This window comes from Hyla sarda, chromosome 8, assembly GCF_029499605.1.
Source record: "Hyla sarda isolate aHylSar1 chromosome 8, aHylSar1.hap1, whole genome shotgun sequence".
Taxonomy (NCBI): Eukaryota; Metazoa; Chordata; class Amphibia; order Anura; family Hylidae; genus Hyla; species Hyla sarda.
Window position 1 is genome coordinate 43,881,519 of NC_079196.1, and position 20,711 is coordinate 43,902,229.

At 43.5% G+C, this 20,711-nt stretch overlaps 1 protein-coding gene across 5 annotated transcripts in view; it reads right to left on the reverse strand.

The window, feature by feature from the left end:
- Window positions 1–20,711, reverse strand: part of KCNH7 (potassium voltage-gated channel subfamily H member 7) — a 467,074-nt gene that overhangs the window by 412,095 nt on the left and 34,268 nt on the right. For all 5 annotated transcript variants that reach the window (XM_056533460.1, XM_056533458.1, XM_056533456.1 and 2 more), the window contains exon 2: window positions 15,489–15,719. In XM_056533460.1, coding sequence (XP_056389435.1) covers window positions 15,489–15,719 — 231 coding nt within the window. The remainder of the gene's footprint in view (window positions 1–15,488; window positions 15,720–20,711) is intronic.

Here is a 20,711-nt window from a genome sequence, read left to right on the forward strand (position 1 = left end):
AGTGGGAAAGAACTAGAACTTACAGCATGCCCTGAAAGGCACTGTGACTGCTGGTTAATTATATGGAGGGGGCACTGTGACTGCTGGTTAATTATATGGAGAGGGCACTGTGACTGCTGGTTAATTATATGGAGGGGGCACTGTGACTGCTGGTTAATTATATGGAGGGGGCACTGTGACTGCTGGTTAATTATATAGAGGGGGCACTGTGACTGCTGGTTAATTATATAGAGGGGGCACTGTGACTGCTGGTTAATTATATGGAGAGGGCACTGTGACTGCTGGTTAATTATATGGAGGGGGCACTGTGACTGCTGGTTAAATATATGGAGGGGGCACTGTGACTGCTGGTTAATTATATGGAGGGGGCACTGTTACTGCTGGTTAAATATATGGAGGGTGCACTGTGACTGCTGGTTAATTATATGGAGGGGGCACTGTGACTGCTGGTTAATTATATGGAGGGGGCACTGTGACTGCTGGTTAATTATATGGAGGGGGCACTGTGACTGCTGATTTCAGGGTATGGAGGAGGTGCTGTGACTGCTGATTTTGGGGTATGGAGGAGGTGCTGTGACTGCTGATTTCAGGGTATGGAGGAGGTGCTGTGACTGCTGATTTCAGGGTATGGAGGAGGTGCTGTGACTGCTGATTTCAGGGTATGGAGGAGGTGCTGTGACTGCTGGTGACAAGTGTAACTTATAGTCACACTGCTACTGAACCTTCCATCCTGTCTTCAAGGGAATACACCTGGTCGATATGACGTCACGCTAGAGGGAGTGGCTGATGGAGCAGAAATGCTGTATACTCTGGTGTTGCATAAAGGGGAAAGCCTTAATACATGCCTCTGTGGTCTCCCGATACCGTATTGCATACTGTACCTTGTGTAGTGGTCTCCAAAGTCAGAGTTACTACGTTCAGGTAGGGTCCCCCAGGTGGGACAGCCCCCAGTCGCCTCCTCCTTCTCTAATTTTATAATGTTTATGTGTACATATTTAATAATGGGTATATTTAATATAATGCATATTAGTATACTTACCTTTGTAGCGTCGCAGGACCTTCGGTCATGTTACTATGTTAATTCCTCTATGGTATGTTGGGGGACCTTTGGAGGTCCTTGGGTCACATGGTTACCCATAACCCTTTGTAAAGATGATTGACAGAAGTACTGGACCAATTAGCTTAAGGCCAGGCCAGCTGTAGCCAATGATCGCTCTCTTGGGTTGCTGCTCTAGTGGATGCCGGACTAGCAGGACGGATCTGCGCAACTTACAAAGACACTCTAGGCCTGAAACCTGCTGGCCTCAGCCTCAATCCAGCCGTGAGTCCTAAACTAAATCCCCGCTAAAGCTAGCGTGACTGCTGGACCTCAACTAAATCCCCTAAATCCAGCGGAACAGCGCATATCAGTCTACGGACTCTAAACCGCTTAAGGTCCCAACCATTGTCAATCTCTAAGAGACTTTGCCTGTATAGAGACTGTTTCGGTTATGAAGCTTGCATACAATCTTCAGTAAAAGTTCAGACTGTTTTCAGAAAACTCTCCGGTTGTGAACATTCAATTATTCCATACTTCCCTATCGCTCTTGGGAAGGGTGGCGGTAGGACAAGCATTGCAGAGGAGCCCACACCCTGGCGTCACGAATAGCAAGGGTTAATCAAACACCCTTTAATTACCGCACAGTTACACCCCATATACCCTACTCCCCCAAGCCACCACACCTCCTGCAGAACTTTTGCTGGACTTATGGGAGTCATGTCCCCTACTGTAAGCTATGCCCACCCCAATTTTTGCCGCGTCGTTTCCTTTCGGCAATATGCCGATAGCACCATTTTCGACCGATAATTGTGTGACAGGGAGATGGGGATGTATGCTGGAGGGGCTAGTCAGAGGTGGTGACATCACTCAGGGGGCGGGGCTAGAGCTCAGAGACAAGATCAAGATGATGATGTTGTCTCCTAAAGAAGGAGTCAGGGAGATGCTGAGGCAACACCACAATAACAGTGAAAGGACTACAAAACTTCCTGTCAGAGCATTTCAAGATACACATACGGAAGCCAGTACAACATAAGTTATAGATCTTTGGGTGATAATTTTATTTAAAAAAAATAAAAAAATAAACTTTAAGTAAGAACACTTGCTACATAATAATAAATGACCTTCTCAAAGAAGAAACAACCACGTTCTGATTTTATTAATTTATAATTTAATTTATAATGAAAGAGGACACGTATACTATAAGTCAATTGATATCTACTCTAATATGGAATAATGTTCAGGACAGAACTGTACTCATATTAAGAAAATACCCCGGGGAAGAAGAAACTGAACTGGCTGAATTACACGTGTACAGAGATTGGATATTTCCAATGAACTGTTAACCCTTCTACCGCTCGGGTCATACAGCAAATTTAAGACATTTAGCCCCCTGTCAACTCAGACTTATTGAAGTAATTGTGATCTGATGCAAGCGTTCAGATATACCCAAATGTAAACATGACACCGGAGAGGACTATTTCTAGGAAGCGAGTAATGTAAGAACAAGATACAAGGGCCATGGAACATGAAACCTTTCCGACAGAGTTCTGGGTTTGCCGAGCTGCCAGTCATGACTATTAACACAATGTTGCACATTTCTAAGTGTATCCCGGTTAATCCTGCTAGCTTTATGAAGTCAATCCAATAAGGATCTGCAAATTAGATTGAAATTGATGCTAGGCCAGACAGGAACACTTTTACACTTATTTAAAGACGTATTGTATTACAGGAGGCCCCAAAGATTGCAGGTGAAGCATTGAAACCTGATGGCGATAGAATTGTTTACCTGCCACAATGTAATGCAGAAAATACTGTTCTTTTACCTATATCACCATTCATCCAGACCATCCTAGGATGTGAAATTATGGAAGTACAGTGATCCCTCAACACACGATGGTAATCCGTTCCAAATGGACCATCGTTTGTTGAAACCATCGTATGTTGAGGGATCCGTGCAATGTAAAGTATAGGACAGTGGTCTACAACCTGCGGACCTCCAGATGTTGCAAAACTACAACACCCAGCATGCCCGGACAGCCGTTGGCTGTCCGGGCGTGCTGGGAGTTGTAGTTTTGCAACATCAGGAGGTCCGCAGGTTGAAGACCACTGGTAGAGGAAGTTGTACTCACCTGTCCCCGCCGCTCCGGACCGTCACCGCTCATCACCGCTACCCTGGATGTCGCCTTCCATCGCTGTTGCTGTGTCCCTGTGGTGTCCCCGATGCTCTGGCAAGGCCTCTGCTTCCCCGGCATCCTCGCTCTCCGTCGCCGCCATCACGTCGCTACGCACGCACGCCGCTCCTATTGGATGACGGGACGGCGTGCGAAGCGACATGATGACGATGATGGAGAGCGCCGACGATGCAGGGGATCCCGAAGAGGACGCACCGGAGCCCCGAGGATAGGTAAGTGATCGTCAGAGGACCACACGGGGCACCGTAAACGGCTATCCGGTGGCAGCTGAAGCAGTCTGCGCGGCCGGATAGCCGTTTATGCGATGGCCCCGACATACAAAAGCATCGTATGTTGATGCTGCCTTCAACATGCCATGGCCTCTGAGAGACCGTCGTATGTTAAAATTATCATATTTCGGGGCCATCGTAGGTCGGGGGGTCACTGTATTTCAGATTGTTGCAACATCCTCTGAACAGGGAGAGGGGAGATTGCTGCTGCCAGACACCTCTGAAGTTGGCTTATCTCCCCTGAGAATAAGATTGGAAGTATTAAAATTAAACTGCCCAATGATTCTTTCCTCTGACAATTATCACCCGGAGCATCCAGATTAGATGGTTGTATAGTTCTGCCAAAATGTGCAGGTCCAGCTAATTTAATGTCTAACGTCTATTTAATATTAATTTACTTAAATGGGCACTGTCAGAATAAAACATTTTTATATGTTGTATATATTGGCAGAACATTAACCTTTCCATTTTACTTCATTAAAAAATTCTCATCTCCTATTTATAGAAATCATGGCTTTAAAAAAAAAAAAAAAAAAAAACACTAGGGGACCCCATACCATCCGGAACATTATCATAAGCATCATCTTTGTCCAGCTGAAGCACAGGCTTGGACAAGGTCCAGTCAGTGAGAGTAGGACTAGCACTCCTCTCTGCTCACTCCTGAACTATCAGACTGCAGCATTAAAACAGAGAGGAGGGGGTTACTGATCAGCTTGCAGTGATTGGATGAAGAGATCCAGCACAGCACAGCAGACTCAGGGAGAAAATAATGCATGTGAGTGAGGATGGGCTTGGTGCTTGCCTCAGACAAACCCCTTGCTAAGGAGTGGATGTCAGAATGAATGAACAGCAGAACAGAGCGATTTGTGAGCTAAATACAGAAGCTATACACATAAAAAGACATATAAAGCATCTACATGAGATATTAAGTAACATATATAAGCATTATATAGATGCTTGAAAGAAACGTCCAGTAGATGTGACTGGTAAACAGAACAAATCAGTTTTATTCAGAATTTTACAAAAAAAATAAATGAATCAGATTTGAGCAAATCTGTGTTTTTGTGATTTACTTCACGCAAATATTGTTACATAGACCCTAACCTTTAAGGTAAAATAATACCTTAAGGGCCCCGACAGGAGTCTTCTATTGCGGCCTCTAGTGACACCAGACCGGGCCTCTAGTGACACCAGACCGGTTAGAAGGTGAGTGTTTTTCTCCTGTTCTTGCATTGCCACCTTACTTTTTACATTCTATGGACCCTGACCCAGAAAGTATAGGATCGAATTTGAGTCAGCATCAAATAAATAATTAAATAAAAATGGAAGCCCGATTCGAGCAAGACCTTCCTCAGGAGGGTTATTCATCTTTAGTCTTTATAGCAGTGACAGAGTCTTCTTAAGAATTGTATAAAGTGAAAAAAGTCTAGTTATTACTAAAACTCAATTGGGGATATTTATCAGTAAGTTGTGGGTTTTTTGGCGCACAAGCACATAATTTATTATACGAGTGATAAATAATGTGCACGTGCACTAAAACTAACAAAATGTCTTCCCAACACCATTTCTGACGTTGCAGTTTTCTAGAGCAGCACTAAAGGTGGTCCATGTTTGCATGGTTTTTTTTTTTTAACCATTGCATTGTATTTTTGAATATTTTCTACAAGTCGCAAATTATATATTAAAATGAACACTTATATTGTAAGTGAAAAAAATGAGCAAAAAATACACAAATCGAAATAATCGCAAAAAAAAAAAAAAAAAATGCAAATTAGACCAATAACAAGTAAAACAAAATAATAAATCTACCTCAATGTCCCTCACAGCTAAAGTTAGACAATGAATATTTAGGCAATTTGCTTATAGGGGTAATTCTACTTTAACAAAGTCCTCAAAAAACAACAGTGCACAAGCACTAAAGGGGTACTCAACTGCCCCAGCGTTCGGAACATTTTGTTCAGAATGATGGGCGGGGGATGTGATGTCAAGCCACGTCCCCTCATTGCAAGTCTATGGGAGGGGGCGTGGCAGGTGCCACGCCCCCTCCCATAGACTTGCATTGAGGGGGCGTGGTGTGACGTCATGAGAGTGTGGCCGTGACGTCACGACCCCTGCAGCCCGCACCCAGGGCAGTGGAGTACCCCTTTAATTCAGTGTTAACCCTCCAGCTGTTGCAAAACTACAACTTCCAGCATGCATGGACAGCCAAAGGCCCCCTGCAACAGCTGGAGGCACCCTGGTTGGAAAACCCTGATCTAGTTCATTCCAATTCCTCATCATACGCCTTATATATATTTTTTTTTTTCTCGTTTATCCATAGAGACGAATGTCTCCATTGAAAAAATCAACTCCTGGTCACATTTCGACACCATAAAAACAACTCGGCATATTTGAAGCGCGCTAATGCCTTAAGAAACCTACGTTGACAAGTCAGGTTGCAAAATTTGACATCTGCACCATATGCCAGAAGAAAAGCCAGGAGCCGTCTAGGAACAGAAGTATCCGGGTAGCATTCTCTGCCTCCAGCGCGGATACATTTGTGGCAATATTTGTTAATTAAAGATTCGCTTAACAGATTTCCCCAGCTGGCTTTGACATATTTAATTAAAAATAGATCCAGCATGCCATGCCAGAGATTGTTCTGCCGCAGCTATATTTAGCAGCTAGGATGGGTTAAGAAAATGGTTTTCCCTTTTTTTTTTTATATTACTGGTGTGTGTTCAAAATGTCAAGCCGGTCCCATGCCCAAACTAACAAGTCTCCAAGCTTTCGTCTTCCCATCCATGCTAAACAACGAGCATCCGATTAGAACTTTTGTTTTTCCATGGCAACTTATAAAATATTAATTTGCAGAAGAGACTTGCACAAAGAGATATCAGCCATAACCTAATTGGCTGGATCCATTTAAAGGGGTACTCCGCCCCTAGACATCTTATCCCCTATCCAAAGGATAGGGGATAAGATGTCAGATCGCGGGGATCCCGCCACTAGGGACCCCCACGATCTTGGCTGCGGCACTCAAGACATCTGGAGCATGGAGCAAACTTCGCTCTGTGCTTGATGACTGGCGATGTGGGGCGGAGGCTTGTAGACTTCCCTCCCATAAACTTGCATTGAGGGGGCATGGTCGGGACGTCACGGGTGGGCGTGGCCGTGAAGTCACGAGCCTCCAGCGCTGCACCCGATGCTCTAAACAAACACCGGGTGCAGAAATCAGATATCTTATCCCCTATCCTATGGATAGGGGATACGATGTCTAGGGGTGGAGTAGCCCCTAAACATACCCTCCAACAATTCAGGAGCTGGAGCTCTGTAGGGGACCAACTAAAGACAATACCCACCGACCCAAATGTCATTCAAACTTGTCAGAAGTTGTCGATCGCATCAGGTCTTACTCCTGAGACCCACTGCAATCGTGAGTTATAAGCCAGGGGAGCGGGCGCAATAGAGCTACAGTGAGATCCATCCATTGCCCAACCAGAAATTTTCCGGGCAGACATTTGTGGTGTCCCAATGGCTGTCCTGTGGCTTCGGACTGCTTCGGGCAGACCTGAAGCATCGGTGTTGGCCCCACTGAAAGATTTTTGATTATATTGATTATGTTTTGCACTCTATTGAGAGATTTATATACTTTTATATTTATTTTATTGTTGTCATTCAGTTGTATGTTAAATATATTACTATACCCTTAAGAGAGGAGCTGTGTAAACCCCATGTGACCCTGGCTGCCAATGGGAACCCCTACATTTTTACCCATATAGTGTAGTGGGGGGAGGAGTTGCCCCAGTTATATGTAACCTGATGTCCGCGTGTTCCTTTACTACCCGTGTCTGGCCCAGGAGAAGCTGTCTCCACCCTCAGACCATGTATAGGAATAATGGTGTCCTGGTGTCTCTAAGTGATAAGGTATTGCTCCTAACACCCTGTGGTACCATGCATACTGTAGACAGTGGGGCCCTGGTAAATCAATGCATTTTCGAGCCGATTCCACAGGAAGAATTGACAGATGTTGCTGCAGCAGAAATTACGCCGCATGCACGGTGCAGCAAAATCCTATTAAAAACAATAGGACTTTGCTGCAACGAAATCTTTCTACCGGATTCCGCTTCGAAATTCCACCATGTGAACGAGACCTTAAAGGGAATTCTGGTATATTAAATCATATTCCCTATCCACAGGATAGGAAAAAAGGGGGAGATTTATCAAAAACTGTCCAGAGGAAAAAATGGTGAGTTGCCCATAGCAACCAATCAGATCGCTTCTTTCATTTTTGAAAAAGCCTGTGAAAAATTAAAGAAGTGATCTGATTGGTTGCTATGGGCAACTGAGCAGCTTTTCCTCTGGACAAGCTTTGATACATTTTCCCCTTAGTGTCTGATCGTCGGGGGGTCCGACCTCTGGGACCCCCCGCAATCTCCTGCCCTGCGCCCTGGTGTTCTGAAACTTTGTTTTCAAAATACCTGCTCTTCTCACGCTTAAAATGGCCGTGGTTGACATGCCCCCTCCATGTATCTCTATGGAAAAGCCGCAGCTACAGCGCTTGTGTATCTCCAGCTCTCCCATTGAGATATATGGAGGGGAGGGCATGTTGACCACAGCTTCATGAGAAGAGCCGGGGAACCGGGCAGGAGATTGTGGAGGTCCCAGTAGTCATACCCCCCGCGTATCCCCTACGTATCTCCTATTCGATGCATAGGGGTTAAGATGTAATGTATCGGAGTTCCGCGTTAAGGCTTTAAATTGGGAAAAGTTGCCATACCAGACACGGATTATGGACAGACCCTTTCGTCTATTCCCGTACAACCCTTTTAACATTCCTCGTCACTCATTTGCTCTCAGTAGATTTCTTTACACCACACTTACTTAAGCTAATGTGTTTAGCGGCTCTTACGCAGGAACAGATTCGAGCTATTACCACTACTCAAACAAATGGGCTATTCTGTTTTACAAATAACTCTTCAGAATAAAGGAAATATTAACCTGACACAAAGTGCCCCATTTATTTCTGTGCCATGGACTGGATGTTTGGCATCGCAATTTATTGTACGTTGGAATTATTATAATGTCGTCTTTAAAAAAAAAAAATAGCCAGGGAGAAAAATGAAATCCTGAATGCCGAGGCGCACAGCAAACACGAGCAACGCAGAGTCCACTGTGTCAAATTTTGTTAAGTGATTAGTCAGCAAAGCTAGATTACCATTGAGATCTCCTGAGGAAAATACTGCCCGGGGCTCTCATTACAACCGCTCTGGATTCGAGAAAAAAAAAAACGGATTTTAAATATTTTTATTTTTTTTCTTGCAGCCGAGAAATTACTATCAGTTTCCAAATATATAAATCATTTTACAAATTATTTATTTGCAAGTCTTGGGAGAAAGATATTGAATATATCAAAATGGTACACGTGGTAGCGAAATTATAGTTTACAAACACAATACAAAGTACTCTATTATACTGTACTTAAGGCATTTTCTTTTTTTATTTTTTAATATCAACAATGATGGCGTTAAATATATCTAACTGATAGGGGTTTGACTGTTTAGGCTAATACCGATGTGGACGATTTGTTCCAGGTATTAATGAGGCCACCGGTTGTACCCTAATCCAATGTTTCGCAACCAGTGTGCCCCCAGCTGTGACAAACCTATAACTCCCAGCATACTGTCATTAGACATTTTTGACATATTTATGACATCAAAGTTTATAGTCGACAAACTATAGAACTTCTATTAAAAGTAAACTTTTTGGGGGTATATCCAGGTACCCAATCTCAGACACGTACATACACTCTTGGGTCAAGAAAATCAAATATGGCCCTATTCACATCACATATTAGGGCATGTAGGTTGTTGAGCTACATGTTGGCAACCTGTCAAAAAGGTATAAGCTAGCATATATAGCCTGGTATGTTCCCAGCAGGTCCATTGACTTTAACCCCTTAAGGACTGAGGGTTTTTCGGTTTTTGCACTTTCGTTTTTTCCTCCTCACCTTTTAAAAATCATAACCCTTTCAATTTTGCACCTAAAAATCCATATGATGGCTTATTTTTTGCGCCATCAATTCTACTTTGCAGTGACATCAGTCATTTTACCCAAAAATCTACAGCCAAACGGAAAAAAAAATCATTGTGCAACAAAATTGAAGAAAAAACGCCATTTTGTAACTTTTGGGGGCTTCCGTTTCTATGCAGTACATTTTTCATTAAAATTGACACCTGATCTTTATTCTGTAGGTCCATACGATTAAAAAGATACCCTACTTGTATAGGTTTGATTTTGTCACACTTCTGGAAAAAATCATAATTACATGCACGGAAATGTATACGTTTAAAATTGTCATCTTCTGACCCCTATAACTTTTTTCTGCGTATGGGGCAGTATGAGGGCTCATTTGTTGCGCCGTGATCTGACGTTTTTAGCGGTACCATTTTCGTATTGATCTGACTTTTTGATCGCTTTTTATTCATTTTTTCATGACCATGCGGTTTAATTAATTATATATTTTTATAGTTCGGACATTTACGCACATGGCGATACCACATATGTTTATATTTATTTTTATTTACATGGTGTTTTTTTTTATGGGAAAAGGGGGGTGATTTGAACTTTTATTAAGGAAAGGGTTAAATCACATTTATTAACCTTTTTTTTACACTTTTTTTTGCAGTGTTATAGCTCCCATAGGGACCTATAGCACTGCACACACTGATTGCCAGCACTGTTCACTGCAAAGCCATAGCTTTGCATTGATCAGTGTTATCGGCGGTCGATTGCTCAAGCCTGCATCTCAAGCTCGGAGCAATCAATCGCCGAAGGGAGGAAGGTAAGAGGACCTCCGCTCGTGTCCCAGCTCATCAGGACACCAGATTTTCACTGCGGTGGTCCCGATCAGCCCCACTGAGCAGCCGGGCAGCTTTCACTTTTGTTTTAGATGCGGCATTCAACTTTGAACGCCGCGTCTAAAGGGTTAATAGTGTGCACCACCACGATCGCTGCCACACGCTATTAGCCCCGGGTCCCGGCTTCAGATACATGCCGGGACCAACCCGATATGACGCGGGGTCACCGCGTGACCCTGCGTTATATCGCGGGAGCCGGCCAAGGACGTAAATATACGTCCTTGGTCGTTAAGGGGTTAAAGGAGAACTTCAGTGAAAATTAACTTATTCCTTATCCACAGGATAGGGGATAAATAGCTAATTGCGAGGGGTCTGACCACTGGGGGGGGGGGGGGGGGGTCCAGGGGTCACTGTATGGAGGCTGCCTGACAGGACAGCAAGGGTACAGGGGTGCAACTCCTGTACTAGGCCACCACAGCAACACCCTGTATGAGAAACCCTGATCTAAGCACTGGCCTATTTCTTATGATTTGATATATAATATATGACATCTAAATGCGTCACTTATCTGCATAAGGCTCTGTTTACCTTGTATTAATAGTAAAACTATTATTCTATGAAATGTTTATGCCCTGGATAATTTTGTATTTTATTTGATTAACTACTTAGCTACCTTAAAACAAATATAAAGCCCAAAGAAAGAAATCAATCTAGGCCAGGGTTCCAGCTGTTGCAAAACTGCAACTCCCAGCATGCCCGGACAGCCTTCGGCTGTCCGGGTATACTGGGAGTTGTAGTTTTGCAATAGCTGGAGGCACACTGTTTGGGAAACACTGATCTAGGCACTGGCCTATTTCCTATGATATAATATATGATAAAAATGACAATATAATGCATTACTTATCTGCATAAGGTGCTAAACACCTTGTATCAACAATAAAACTATAGTTGTATTCAGTGCTTATACACTGCTCCAAAAAATAAAGGGAACACTTAAACAACACAATGTAACTCCAAGTCAATCACACTTCTGTGAAATCCCACTGTCCACTCAGGAAGAAACACTGACTGACAATCAATTTCACATGCTGTTGTGCAAATGGAACAGACAACAGGTGGAAATTATAGGCAATTAGCAAAACACCCCCAATAAAGGAGTGGTTCTGCTGGTGGTGACCACAGACCACTTCTCTGTTCCTATGCTTCCTGGCTGATGTTTTGATCACTTTTGAATGCTGGCGGTGCTTTCACTCTAGTGGTAGCATGAGACGGAGTCGACAACCCACACAAGTGGCTCAGGTAGTGCAGCTCATCCAGGATGGCACATCAATGCGAGCTGTGACAAGGTTTACTGTGTCAGCGCAGTGTCCAGAGCATGGAAGCGTTACCAGGAGACAAGCCAGTACATCAGGAGAAGTGAAAGAGGCCGTAGGAGGACAACAACCCAGCAGCAGGAGCGCTACTTATGTCAGTAATGATGTGGGGTGGCATTTCTTTGGGGGGCCACACAGCCCTCCATGTGCTTGCCAGAGGTAGCCTGACTGCCATTAGGTACCGAGATGAGATCCTCAGACCCCTTGTGAGACCATATGCTGGTTGCAGTTGGCTCTGGGTTCCTCCTAATGCAAGACAATACTAGACCTCATGTGGCTGGAGTGTGTCAGCTGTTCCTGCAAGAGGAAGGCATTGATGCTATGGACTGGCCCACCCGTTCCCCAGACCTGAATCCGTTTGAGCACATCTGGGACATCATGTCTCGCTCCATCCACCAACGCCATGTTGCACCATTGATTTCCAGGAGTTGGCGGATGCTTTAGTCCAGGTCTGGGAGGACATCCCTCAGGAGACCATCCGCCACCTCATCAGGATCATGCCCAGGCATTGTAGGGAGGTCATACGGGCACGTGGAGGCCACACACACTACTGAGCCTCATTGTGACTTGTTGTAAGGACATTACATGAAAGTTGGATCAGCCTGTAGTGTGGTTTTCCACTTTGATTTTGAGTGTGACTCCATATCCAGACCTCCATGGGTTGATAAATTTGATTTCCATTAATCCTTTTTGTGTGATTTTGTTGTCAGCACATTCAACTATGTAAAGACGAAAGTATTTTCATACGATTAGTTCATTCTTTCAGATCTAGGATATGTTATCTTAGTGTTCCCTTTATTTATTTTTTTAGCAGTATATATTGTGGTGACTGTTATGCCAATGAACCCCCCTTAGCCCATTTGGTATCACATAGGCCTTTATTATTTTTATTATTAATAATAAATTATTTTATAATTATCATTTAATTATTATTATTATCATTATTGTATTCAATTATTATTATAAAAATTATTATTTATTTCATTATGTATTTATTTATTTATATTTTATTTATGTTTTTTTTTTTTTTTTTTACAAATAATCTTTATTACATTTTAAAGGGGTTATCCAGGAAAAAACTTTTTATTATATATCAACTGGCTCCAGAAAGTTAAACAGATTTGTAAATTACTTCTATAAAAAAATCTTAATCCTTTCAGTACATATGAGCTTCTGAAGTTAAGGTTGTTCTTTTTCTGTCTAAGTGCTCTCTGATGACACGTGTCTCGGGAAACGCCCAGTTTAGAAACAAATCCCCATAGCAAACCTCTTCTAAACTGGGAGTTTCCCGAGACACGTGTCATCAGAGAGCACTTAGACAGAAAAAGAACAACCTTAACTTCAAAAGCTCATAAGTACTGAAAGGATTAATATTTTTTAATAGAAGTAATTTACAAATCTGTTTAACTTTCTGGAGCCAGTTGATATATATATATATATATATATATATATATATATATATAAAAAAGTTTTTTCCTGGAATACCCCTTTAAAATAATTTCATATTAGTGTCAATACATTAGTAATTAATTCAAATTTACGAACGATTACCCATCCACCGATTCTCTTACCTTTAGGTTGACATACATTAGATGATTATAATTTATAATGAATAAAACATACTCAATTCTCCACACATGAAGGGCATTACCATACACTACCTCATCTCATTCTTCCACCAGCTACTTTTTTTTATAATGTTGTACCTGTTTATTTATCACTGACAAAAGCTGGCAGGCGTATCCAAATCTCATCCAGATACCTTTCCAAGGCCTACATTTAGCAGGCTTCCCACATTAGATCCAAAAGGAACACCATAATCATAGTTCTGTCCCATAATAGCACAATAATGTGCTATTATGGGACATCTGGATAGAGAAAAATAAAGAGAAAAACTTCCCCCTCCTCCCCACCACCACAGCTACCCACTATATATATCACCACGCCACAATGTCGCCACACGCCTGCAGTTACAGGTCATCACCTAGGGGCATGGATTTGTCAAAAGGAATGATCCTGACAAGGGAGCAAAACAATTAGGACTTTCTGTTCCCCAAACAACCCCTTTAAAGTGTACCTGTCAATAGCAAAAACTTCTTATATAATGTAGATAATATCATTATAAGTATATTTGTAATATACATTGGTTAAAAAATGTGTAGAATTTTTGGGTGAAAAAAAGCTGTCCCTGCAGCTTTTGCATTTGTGTCACTGTGAGGAGACCAAATACAGGAAGTGGGGGCAGGACAAATAGGGCTTTTTGCCGACTCCTGGCTTGTCAATCATCCTGCTGTGTGAGCCGGGAGCATGTCACAGAGCCTCACTACACAAAGCCCTGCTTGTCCTCAGTGTACAGAGCCCTGTTTGTCCTCAGTGTACAGAGCCCTGCTTGTCCTCAGTGTACAGAGCCCTGCTTGTCCTCAGTGTACAGAGCCCTGCTTGTCCTCAGTGTACAGAGCCCTGCTTGTCCTCAGTGTACAGAGCCCTGCTTGTCCTCAGTGTACAGAGCCCTGCTTGTCCTCAGTGTACAGAGCCCTGCTTGTCCTCAGTGTACAGAGCCCTGCTTGTCCTCAGTGTACAGAGCCCTGCTTGTCCTCAGTGTACAGAGCCCTGCTTGTCCTCAGTGTACAGAGCCCTGCTTGTCCTCAGTGCACAGAGCCCTGCTTGTCCACAGTGCACAGAGCCCTGCTTGTCCTCAGTGTACAGAGCCCTGCTTGTCCACAGTGTACAGAGCCCTGCTTGTCCACAGTGTACAGAGCCCTGCTTGTCCTCAGTGTACAGAGCCCTGCTTGTCCTCAGTGTATAGAGCCCTGCTTGTCCTCAGTGTACAGAGCCCTGCTTGTCCTCAGTGCACAGAGCCCTGCTTGTCCTCAGTGTACAGAGCCCTGCTTGTCCTCAGTGTACAGATCCCTGCTTGTCCTCAGTGCACAGAGCCCTGCTTGTCATCAGTGTAAAGAGCCCTCCTTGTCCTCAGTGTACAGAGCCCTGCTTGTCCTCAGTGCACAGAGCCCTGCTTGTCCTCAGTATACAGAGCCCTGCTTGTCCTCAGTGTACAGAGCCCTGCTTGTCCTCAGTGTAAAGAGCCCTGCTTGTCCTCAGTGTACAGAGCCCTGCTTGTCCTCAGTGCACAGAGCCCTGCTTGTCCTCAGTGTACAGAGCCCTGCTTGTCCTCAGTGTACAGAGCCCTGCTTGTCCATTCGTTGTAATAAGCACCTTTTAATACTTCTTTTCCCCTGTGGTGGCACTGCAGGGATGTTGAACACCTATAGCTGGATCCCCCACAGATCGTAAGTGATTGCTATGGGGCCCAGTAGTGTGACAACTTGTGATCAGTTTCTTTTTTTGGGAATCCCAGGTACTGAGAAGAGCAGAAATAATAACAAATTGACAAAGTTACATAACTACGCCATGATGGCAAAGTTTCCATTTACCCTCGAAAAGGAAATATGAACTGATGGGTGATATATATGAACAATATTACAGCACAAATCTCAAGATGAAAGATACAAGTGCACAAAAGAAACCGTGTTAAAGACTTTTCTCGGTCATGTAATAAACACTAATGAATAATGATTTCAAAGTCATTCGACCTCTATTGATGCATTTCCCTTAAATCCTGTCCTATAGTTCGCTCCTCAGGACGGCTTTAAACAGAACAACCATAAAAGGCACATCAATACATTTGCTTAAACAAGCCAATGACGGATTTATAGAGACCGATCAATGGAACTCTAAATATAGATGTCAATTTAAGAGATCAGGTTTTCCGGTCTTACCATTTTTATGATAATAAGTGACCTCGACTTTCCGTTCTTCCGACCCCAGCAAGGCTTGGGCTATTTGGGCAACATCGTGTCTTTTGGTCTCTGGCCCGTGCAAGAAGTCACAAGTGCATGGTTTCTGCATGACATCTGGCCTCGAGAATCCTGTCATCTCACAGAATCCATCATTGCAGTAAATGATCGCACAGTTCTGTACCCTGGCATTCGCAATAATGAATTTTTTATCTGTAACAGGAAAAGAAATTACAGTGAGAGGAAATCTAACATTACTGAACAGTATTTAAGGTTAATTATACATCATTTTCCATAGTATCATTTCACCTTGCATGACTTTACAGAATCCTCAGAAGTGCCTGTCTCCTCGGGGGCGGAAACAAGGGAGGGGCTACTATGTCACCTTCCCTGAAGACCAACAGGGCTTTAGGGCATTTGCAGAAAAACACAAACAACCCCCACAGAGCTGCTGATTCAGAAGCAGAATAGGGGTCAAGCTCATCTTTGGTGTTACCCATGTCCAACCACGGGGCACAAACCAAATGCAGGATAGAAGTCAAAATATGATAAGTGTCTTACAGAACATACACTCAAGTGGGTATACAATTATTACCTATTATTTTGATATAGTGATAAATGATCTTATGTATTTATTATCATGTATTTATTATCAGTTATTGCCCCAGAGGAGCTCACAATCTAATTACCTGACCTTAGATACCCAGGCACAATGGATACATTCCCGAGAAGACGGTTCTCCAATCAGCATATTTTGGGCTGGAGGAAACATTTATATACATTTTATAAATAGTGACAATGGGGGGAGATTTATCAAAACCTGTGCAGAGGAAATGTTGCCTAGTTGCCCATAGTAACCAATCAGATCACTTCTTTCATTTTTAACAAGGCCTCTGCAAAATGAAAGAAGCAATCTGATTGGTTGCTATGGGCAACTGGGCAACTTTTCCTCTGCACAGGTTTTGATAAATCTCCCCCAATATTCTGGTACAATCTGACAGTATTATTGTGTCTTTTGTAATTTGAGAATACTACTAAGCGTGCTGTCGCATGTACCCGCCGATCTGGCTCACTTTCTCTTTTGCGCAGGAGAAAAGCACCAAAGAGAAACCGATATTTAACTGAACCCATTAATATGAATTGGACAGTTCAGATTAATATGGTGCATCAATTGGGAAGCATTCAGAAATAACTGGGTGCCAGACCATGCCCACCCCTGATGCACTCACTATAGCATCAGTTGTGGCATCAGTTGTGGCCGGGTATTTGTCTTAGTACGGAGCCGGATTTCCAGACACATGAGACAGGACCGTTAGATAGTTTTATGCCATACTCAGTGGATCAGTGGTAAGCACTTGCAGTTATGGCAGCGGTCTTCAAACTGTGGCCCTCCGGATGTTGCAAAACTACAACTCCCAGCATGCCCGGACAGCCGACGGCTGTCCGGGCATGCTGGGAATTGTAGTTTTGCAACATCTGGAGGGCCACAGTTTGAAGACCACTGAGTTATGGAATCCTAGGATCAAATCCCACATCTGCAAGGAGTTTACATAGGTGAATCTAAAATTGTGGGCCCCAATGGGGACAGGGATGGATTTTAGTGATGATGAACTCTGTACAGTGCTATGGAATATGTTGGCACTATATTAACATAGGAAATATTATTAGGTGACTTAAAGGGGAACCCGTAACCTCCCTGCTGCACCCCATGCTCTAAAACCGGTGTTTCCCAAACGCAGTCCTCAAGCACCCCCAACAGGTCATGTTTTCTGGATTTCCTTAGTCTTTCACAGGTGATATAATTATGGCCAATACATCAGGCCTCACCACAGTTATATCACCTGTGATAGACTAAGGAAATTCAGAAAACATGACCGGTTGGGGGTGCTTGAGGACCGCGTTTGGGAAACACCGGTTTTAGAGCATCGGGTGCAGCAGGGAGGTTGCGGGTTCCCCTTTAAGTCACCTAATAATATTTCCTATGTTAATATAGTGCCAACCTATTCCATGGGGATGCTTGAGGAACCGCATTTGGGAAACACTGGTTTAGAGCGTCGGGTGATGCCCCCTCAATGCAAGTCTATGGGAGGGGGCGTGATGGCTGTCACGCCCCCTCCCATAGACTTGCACTGAGGGGTGTGGCCGTGACATCACAAGCAGGGTGTGGTCATGACGTCAAGAGCCTCCACTCCACATCGCCAGTAGAGATGAGCGAGCTTACAGTAAATTCTATTCGTCACAAACTTCTCGGCTCGGCAGTTGATGACTTATCCTGCGTAAATTAGTTCAGCTTTCCGGTGCTCCGGTGTGCTGGAAAAGGTGGATACAGTCCTAGGAAAGAGTCTCCTAGGACTGTTTCCACCTTTTCCAGCCCATCGGAGCACCTGAAAGCTGAACTAATTTATGCAGGAAAAGTCATCAACTGCCGAGCCGAGAAGTTCGTGACGAATCAAATTTACTGTAAGTTCGCTCATCTCTAATCGCCAGTCATCCAGCACAAAGAGAAGTTCGCTCCGTGCATCGACTGTCTGGGGTGCCTGGCCGAGAATGCGGGAGGTCCCAAGCGGCAAGACCCCCGTGATCAGACATCTTATCCCCTATCCCTTGGATAGGGGATAAGATGTCTACGGGCGGAGTACCCCTTTAAGGGCACTAACCTGTGTCTATTTCCTTCTATCACATAGTTTTGAGAAGAAGTTGGTAAGATTTAAGCTAGGTTACATTTGCATATTGTGGTTTTGACATTTTTCTTTTTTACACAAATCTTCTTTGCAGTACTTTTTTAAAAATACGCATATAAAAAGCAAAAGATCGACCTTGTTAACCCATAATATTCCATGAACATGACTGTGCAGAGGACTTATGATGGGGCTTCTCGACTGTGTGCTATATAGATCATAAGGAATGTTGTTATTCCTAAAAAATAAACTAAAGTTTAGATCTTTAGAGGTTAAAAAAAAATGTGAGCTAGATCTCTAGAAACTAAGTAAGCCACCATGGTTAGGGGCTGAGTTTAATACTGTAGTTTAGTACTGCTGCAATACCAGATATAGCCCATGGACAAGTGTGGCACTGTTTCCAGGAAAATAGCGAGTAACTTTTTTTCCCTCTCAACATTCTCTTTAGTACATTATTATATATTTTATCCATCTATCTTGCTAACCACTGGGAATTTGTCAAGACAATTCTGCAAAACTACAAGTCCTCACAATAAATAAGAAAAATCCAGCACACCTGCTTGAGGAATCTTGTAAAATGACAAATCTTTTAATTCTTTTTTTAATAATTACATAAGAAACATCCAGTAGGCTCATAGCCTGACGCGTTTCACTGTCTACAATGGCTTAGTCATCAGCAGCATATAGACATAGGTTGCCAATCACTAAGCTCTTGTAGAAAGAGAAAAATGCATCAGCCTACTGGATGTTACTTATATAATTATTTTAAACTTAAAGGGGTACTCCGCACCCCTAGACATCTTCTTATCTCCTATCCAAAGGATAGGAGATAAGATGTCAGATCGCCGGGGTCCCGCTGCTGGGGACCTCCGGGATCTCGGCTGCAGCACCCACCTCTACGGCTTCTACCTCACAGCGGCAACACTGGAGGCTTCGGATCCTGACCACAATGGCGGACGAGCGTGACGTCACGACTCCGCCCCATGTGATGTCACGCCCCGCCTCCTCAATGCAAGTCTATGGGAGGGGGCGTGACGGACCTCCCATAGACTTGCATTGAGGGGGCGGGGCGTGATGTCACACGGGGCGGAGTCGTGACATCACGCTCGTCCGCCATTGTGGTCGGGATCCGAAGCCTCCAGCGTTGCCGGTGTGAGGTGGAAGCTGTACAGGTGGGTGCTGCAGCCGAGATCTCGGAGGTCCCCAGCAGCGGGACCCCAGCGATCTGACATCTTATCCCCCATCCGTTGGATAGGGGATAAGATGTCTAGGGGTGCGGAGTACCCCTTTAAATTAATAAATCATTTGCCATCCCACAAGATTCCTTGCAATGAATTCTACAAAACTGATTCTGGTGGGATTAATAGAAACCACAAATAAAGTGTAAATAAAATTTATGGTGTAGAGCTTAAAAGGGTACTCCACTGGAAAACCTTTTTTTATTTTTTTTAATCTACTGGTGCCAGAAAGGTAAACAAATTTGTAGATTACTTCTATTGAAAAATCTTAATCCTTCCAGTTCTCATCAGCTGCTATATGTTCCTTCCTTTCTGTCTGACCACAGTGCTCTCTGCTGACACCTCTGTCCATTTTAGGAACTGTCCAGAGCAGGATAGGTTTGCTATGGGGATTTGCTCCTACTCTGGACAGTTCCCAAAATGGAGAGAGGTGTCAGAAGAGAGCACTGTGGTCAGACAGAAAGGAGATTCTGGAACATACAGCAGCTGATAAGTACTGGAAGGATTAAGATTTTTAATAGAAGTAATTTACAAATATGTTTAACTTTCTGGCACCAGCTGATGAAAACATTTTTTTTTGCAGCAGCAGAGTACCCCTTTAAAGCGTACCTGTCATTATAAAAAAAAAAAAAAACTTTTACATGTTCTAAAGACAAGTCAAAAGGTTTCATCAGTTGGGGTCTAAGTGTTCAGTATCCAAAACGATCAGTAGAATGAGTGGGGAGAGAAGTATGCTGTGTCAAACTACAACTCTCACCGGTTGGAAAACACTGTTTTCCAAACAGCATGCCTCCAGCAGTTTCAAAACTACATCTCCCAGCATGCCCGGACAGCCAATGGCCTTCGGCTGTCCGGGCATGCTGGAAGTTGTAGTTTTGACAACAACTGAAGGTCCACTGATTTCAAAAACACTTCCTTAGGTATTCCCTATAACAGTGTTTTCCAAACAGCATGCCTCCAGCTGTTTCAAAACTACAACTCCAAGCATGCCCGGACAACCTTTGGCAGTCCGGGCATGCTGGAAGTTGTAGTTTTGCAGCACTTGAAAGTACACTGATTGAAAACACTGCCAGCTATTCACTATAACAATGTTTTCCAAACAGCATGCCTCCAGCTATTCCATTACTACAACTTTCAGCATACCAAGACAGCCAACGGAGTTGTTGTTTTGCAACAGCTGGAGGCACACTGGTTGGAAAACACTTCACTGAATAAACAAAAAATTTTATGGACAGAACATACGCTCATTGGCCTTAGGGAGTCACCCTTAAGCTGTGTTCACATGGTTT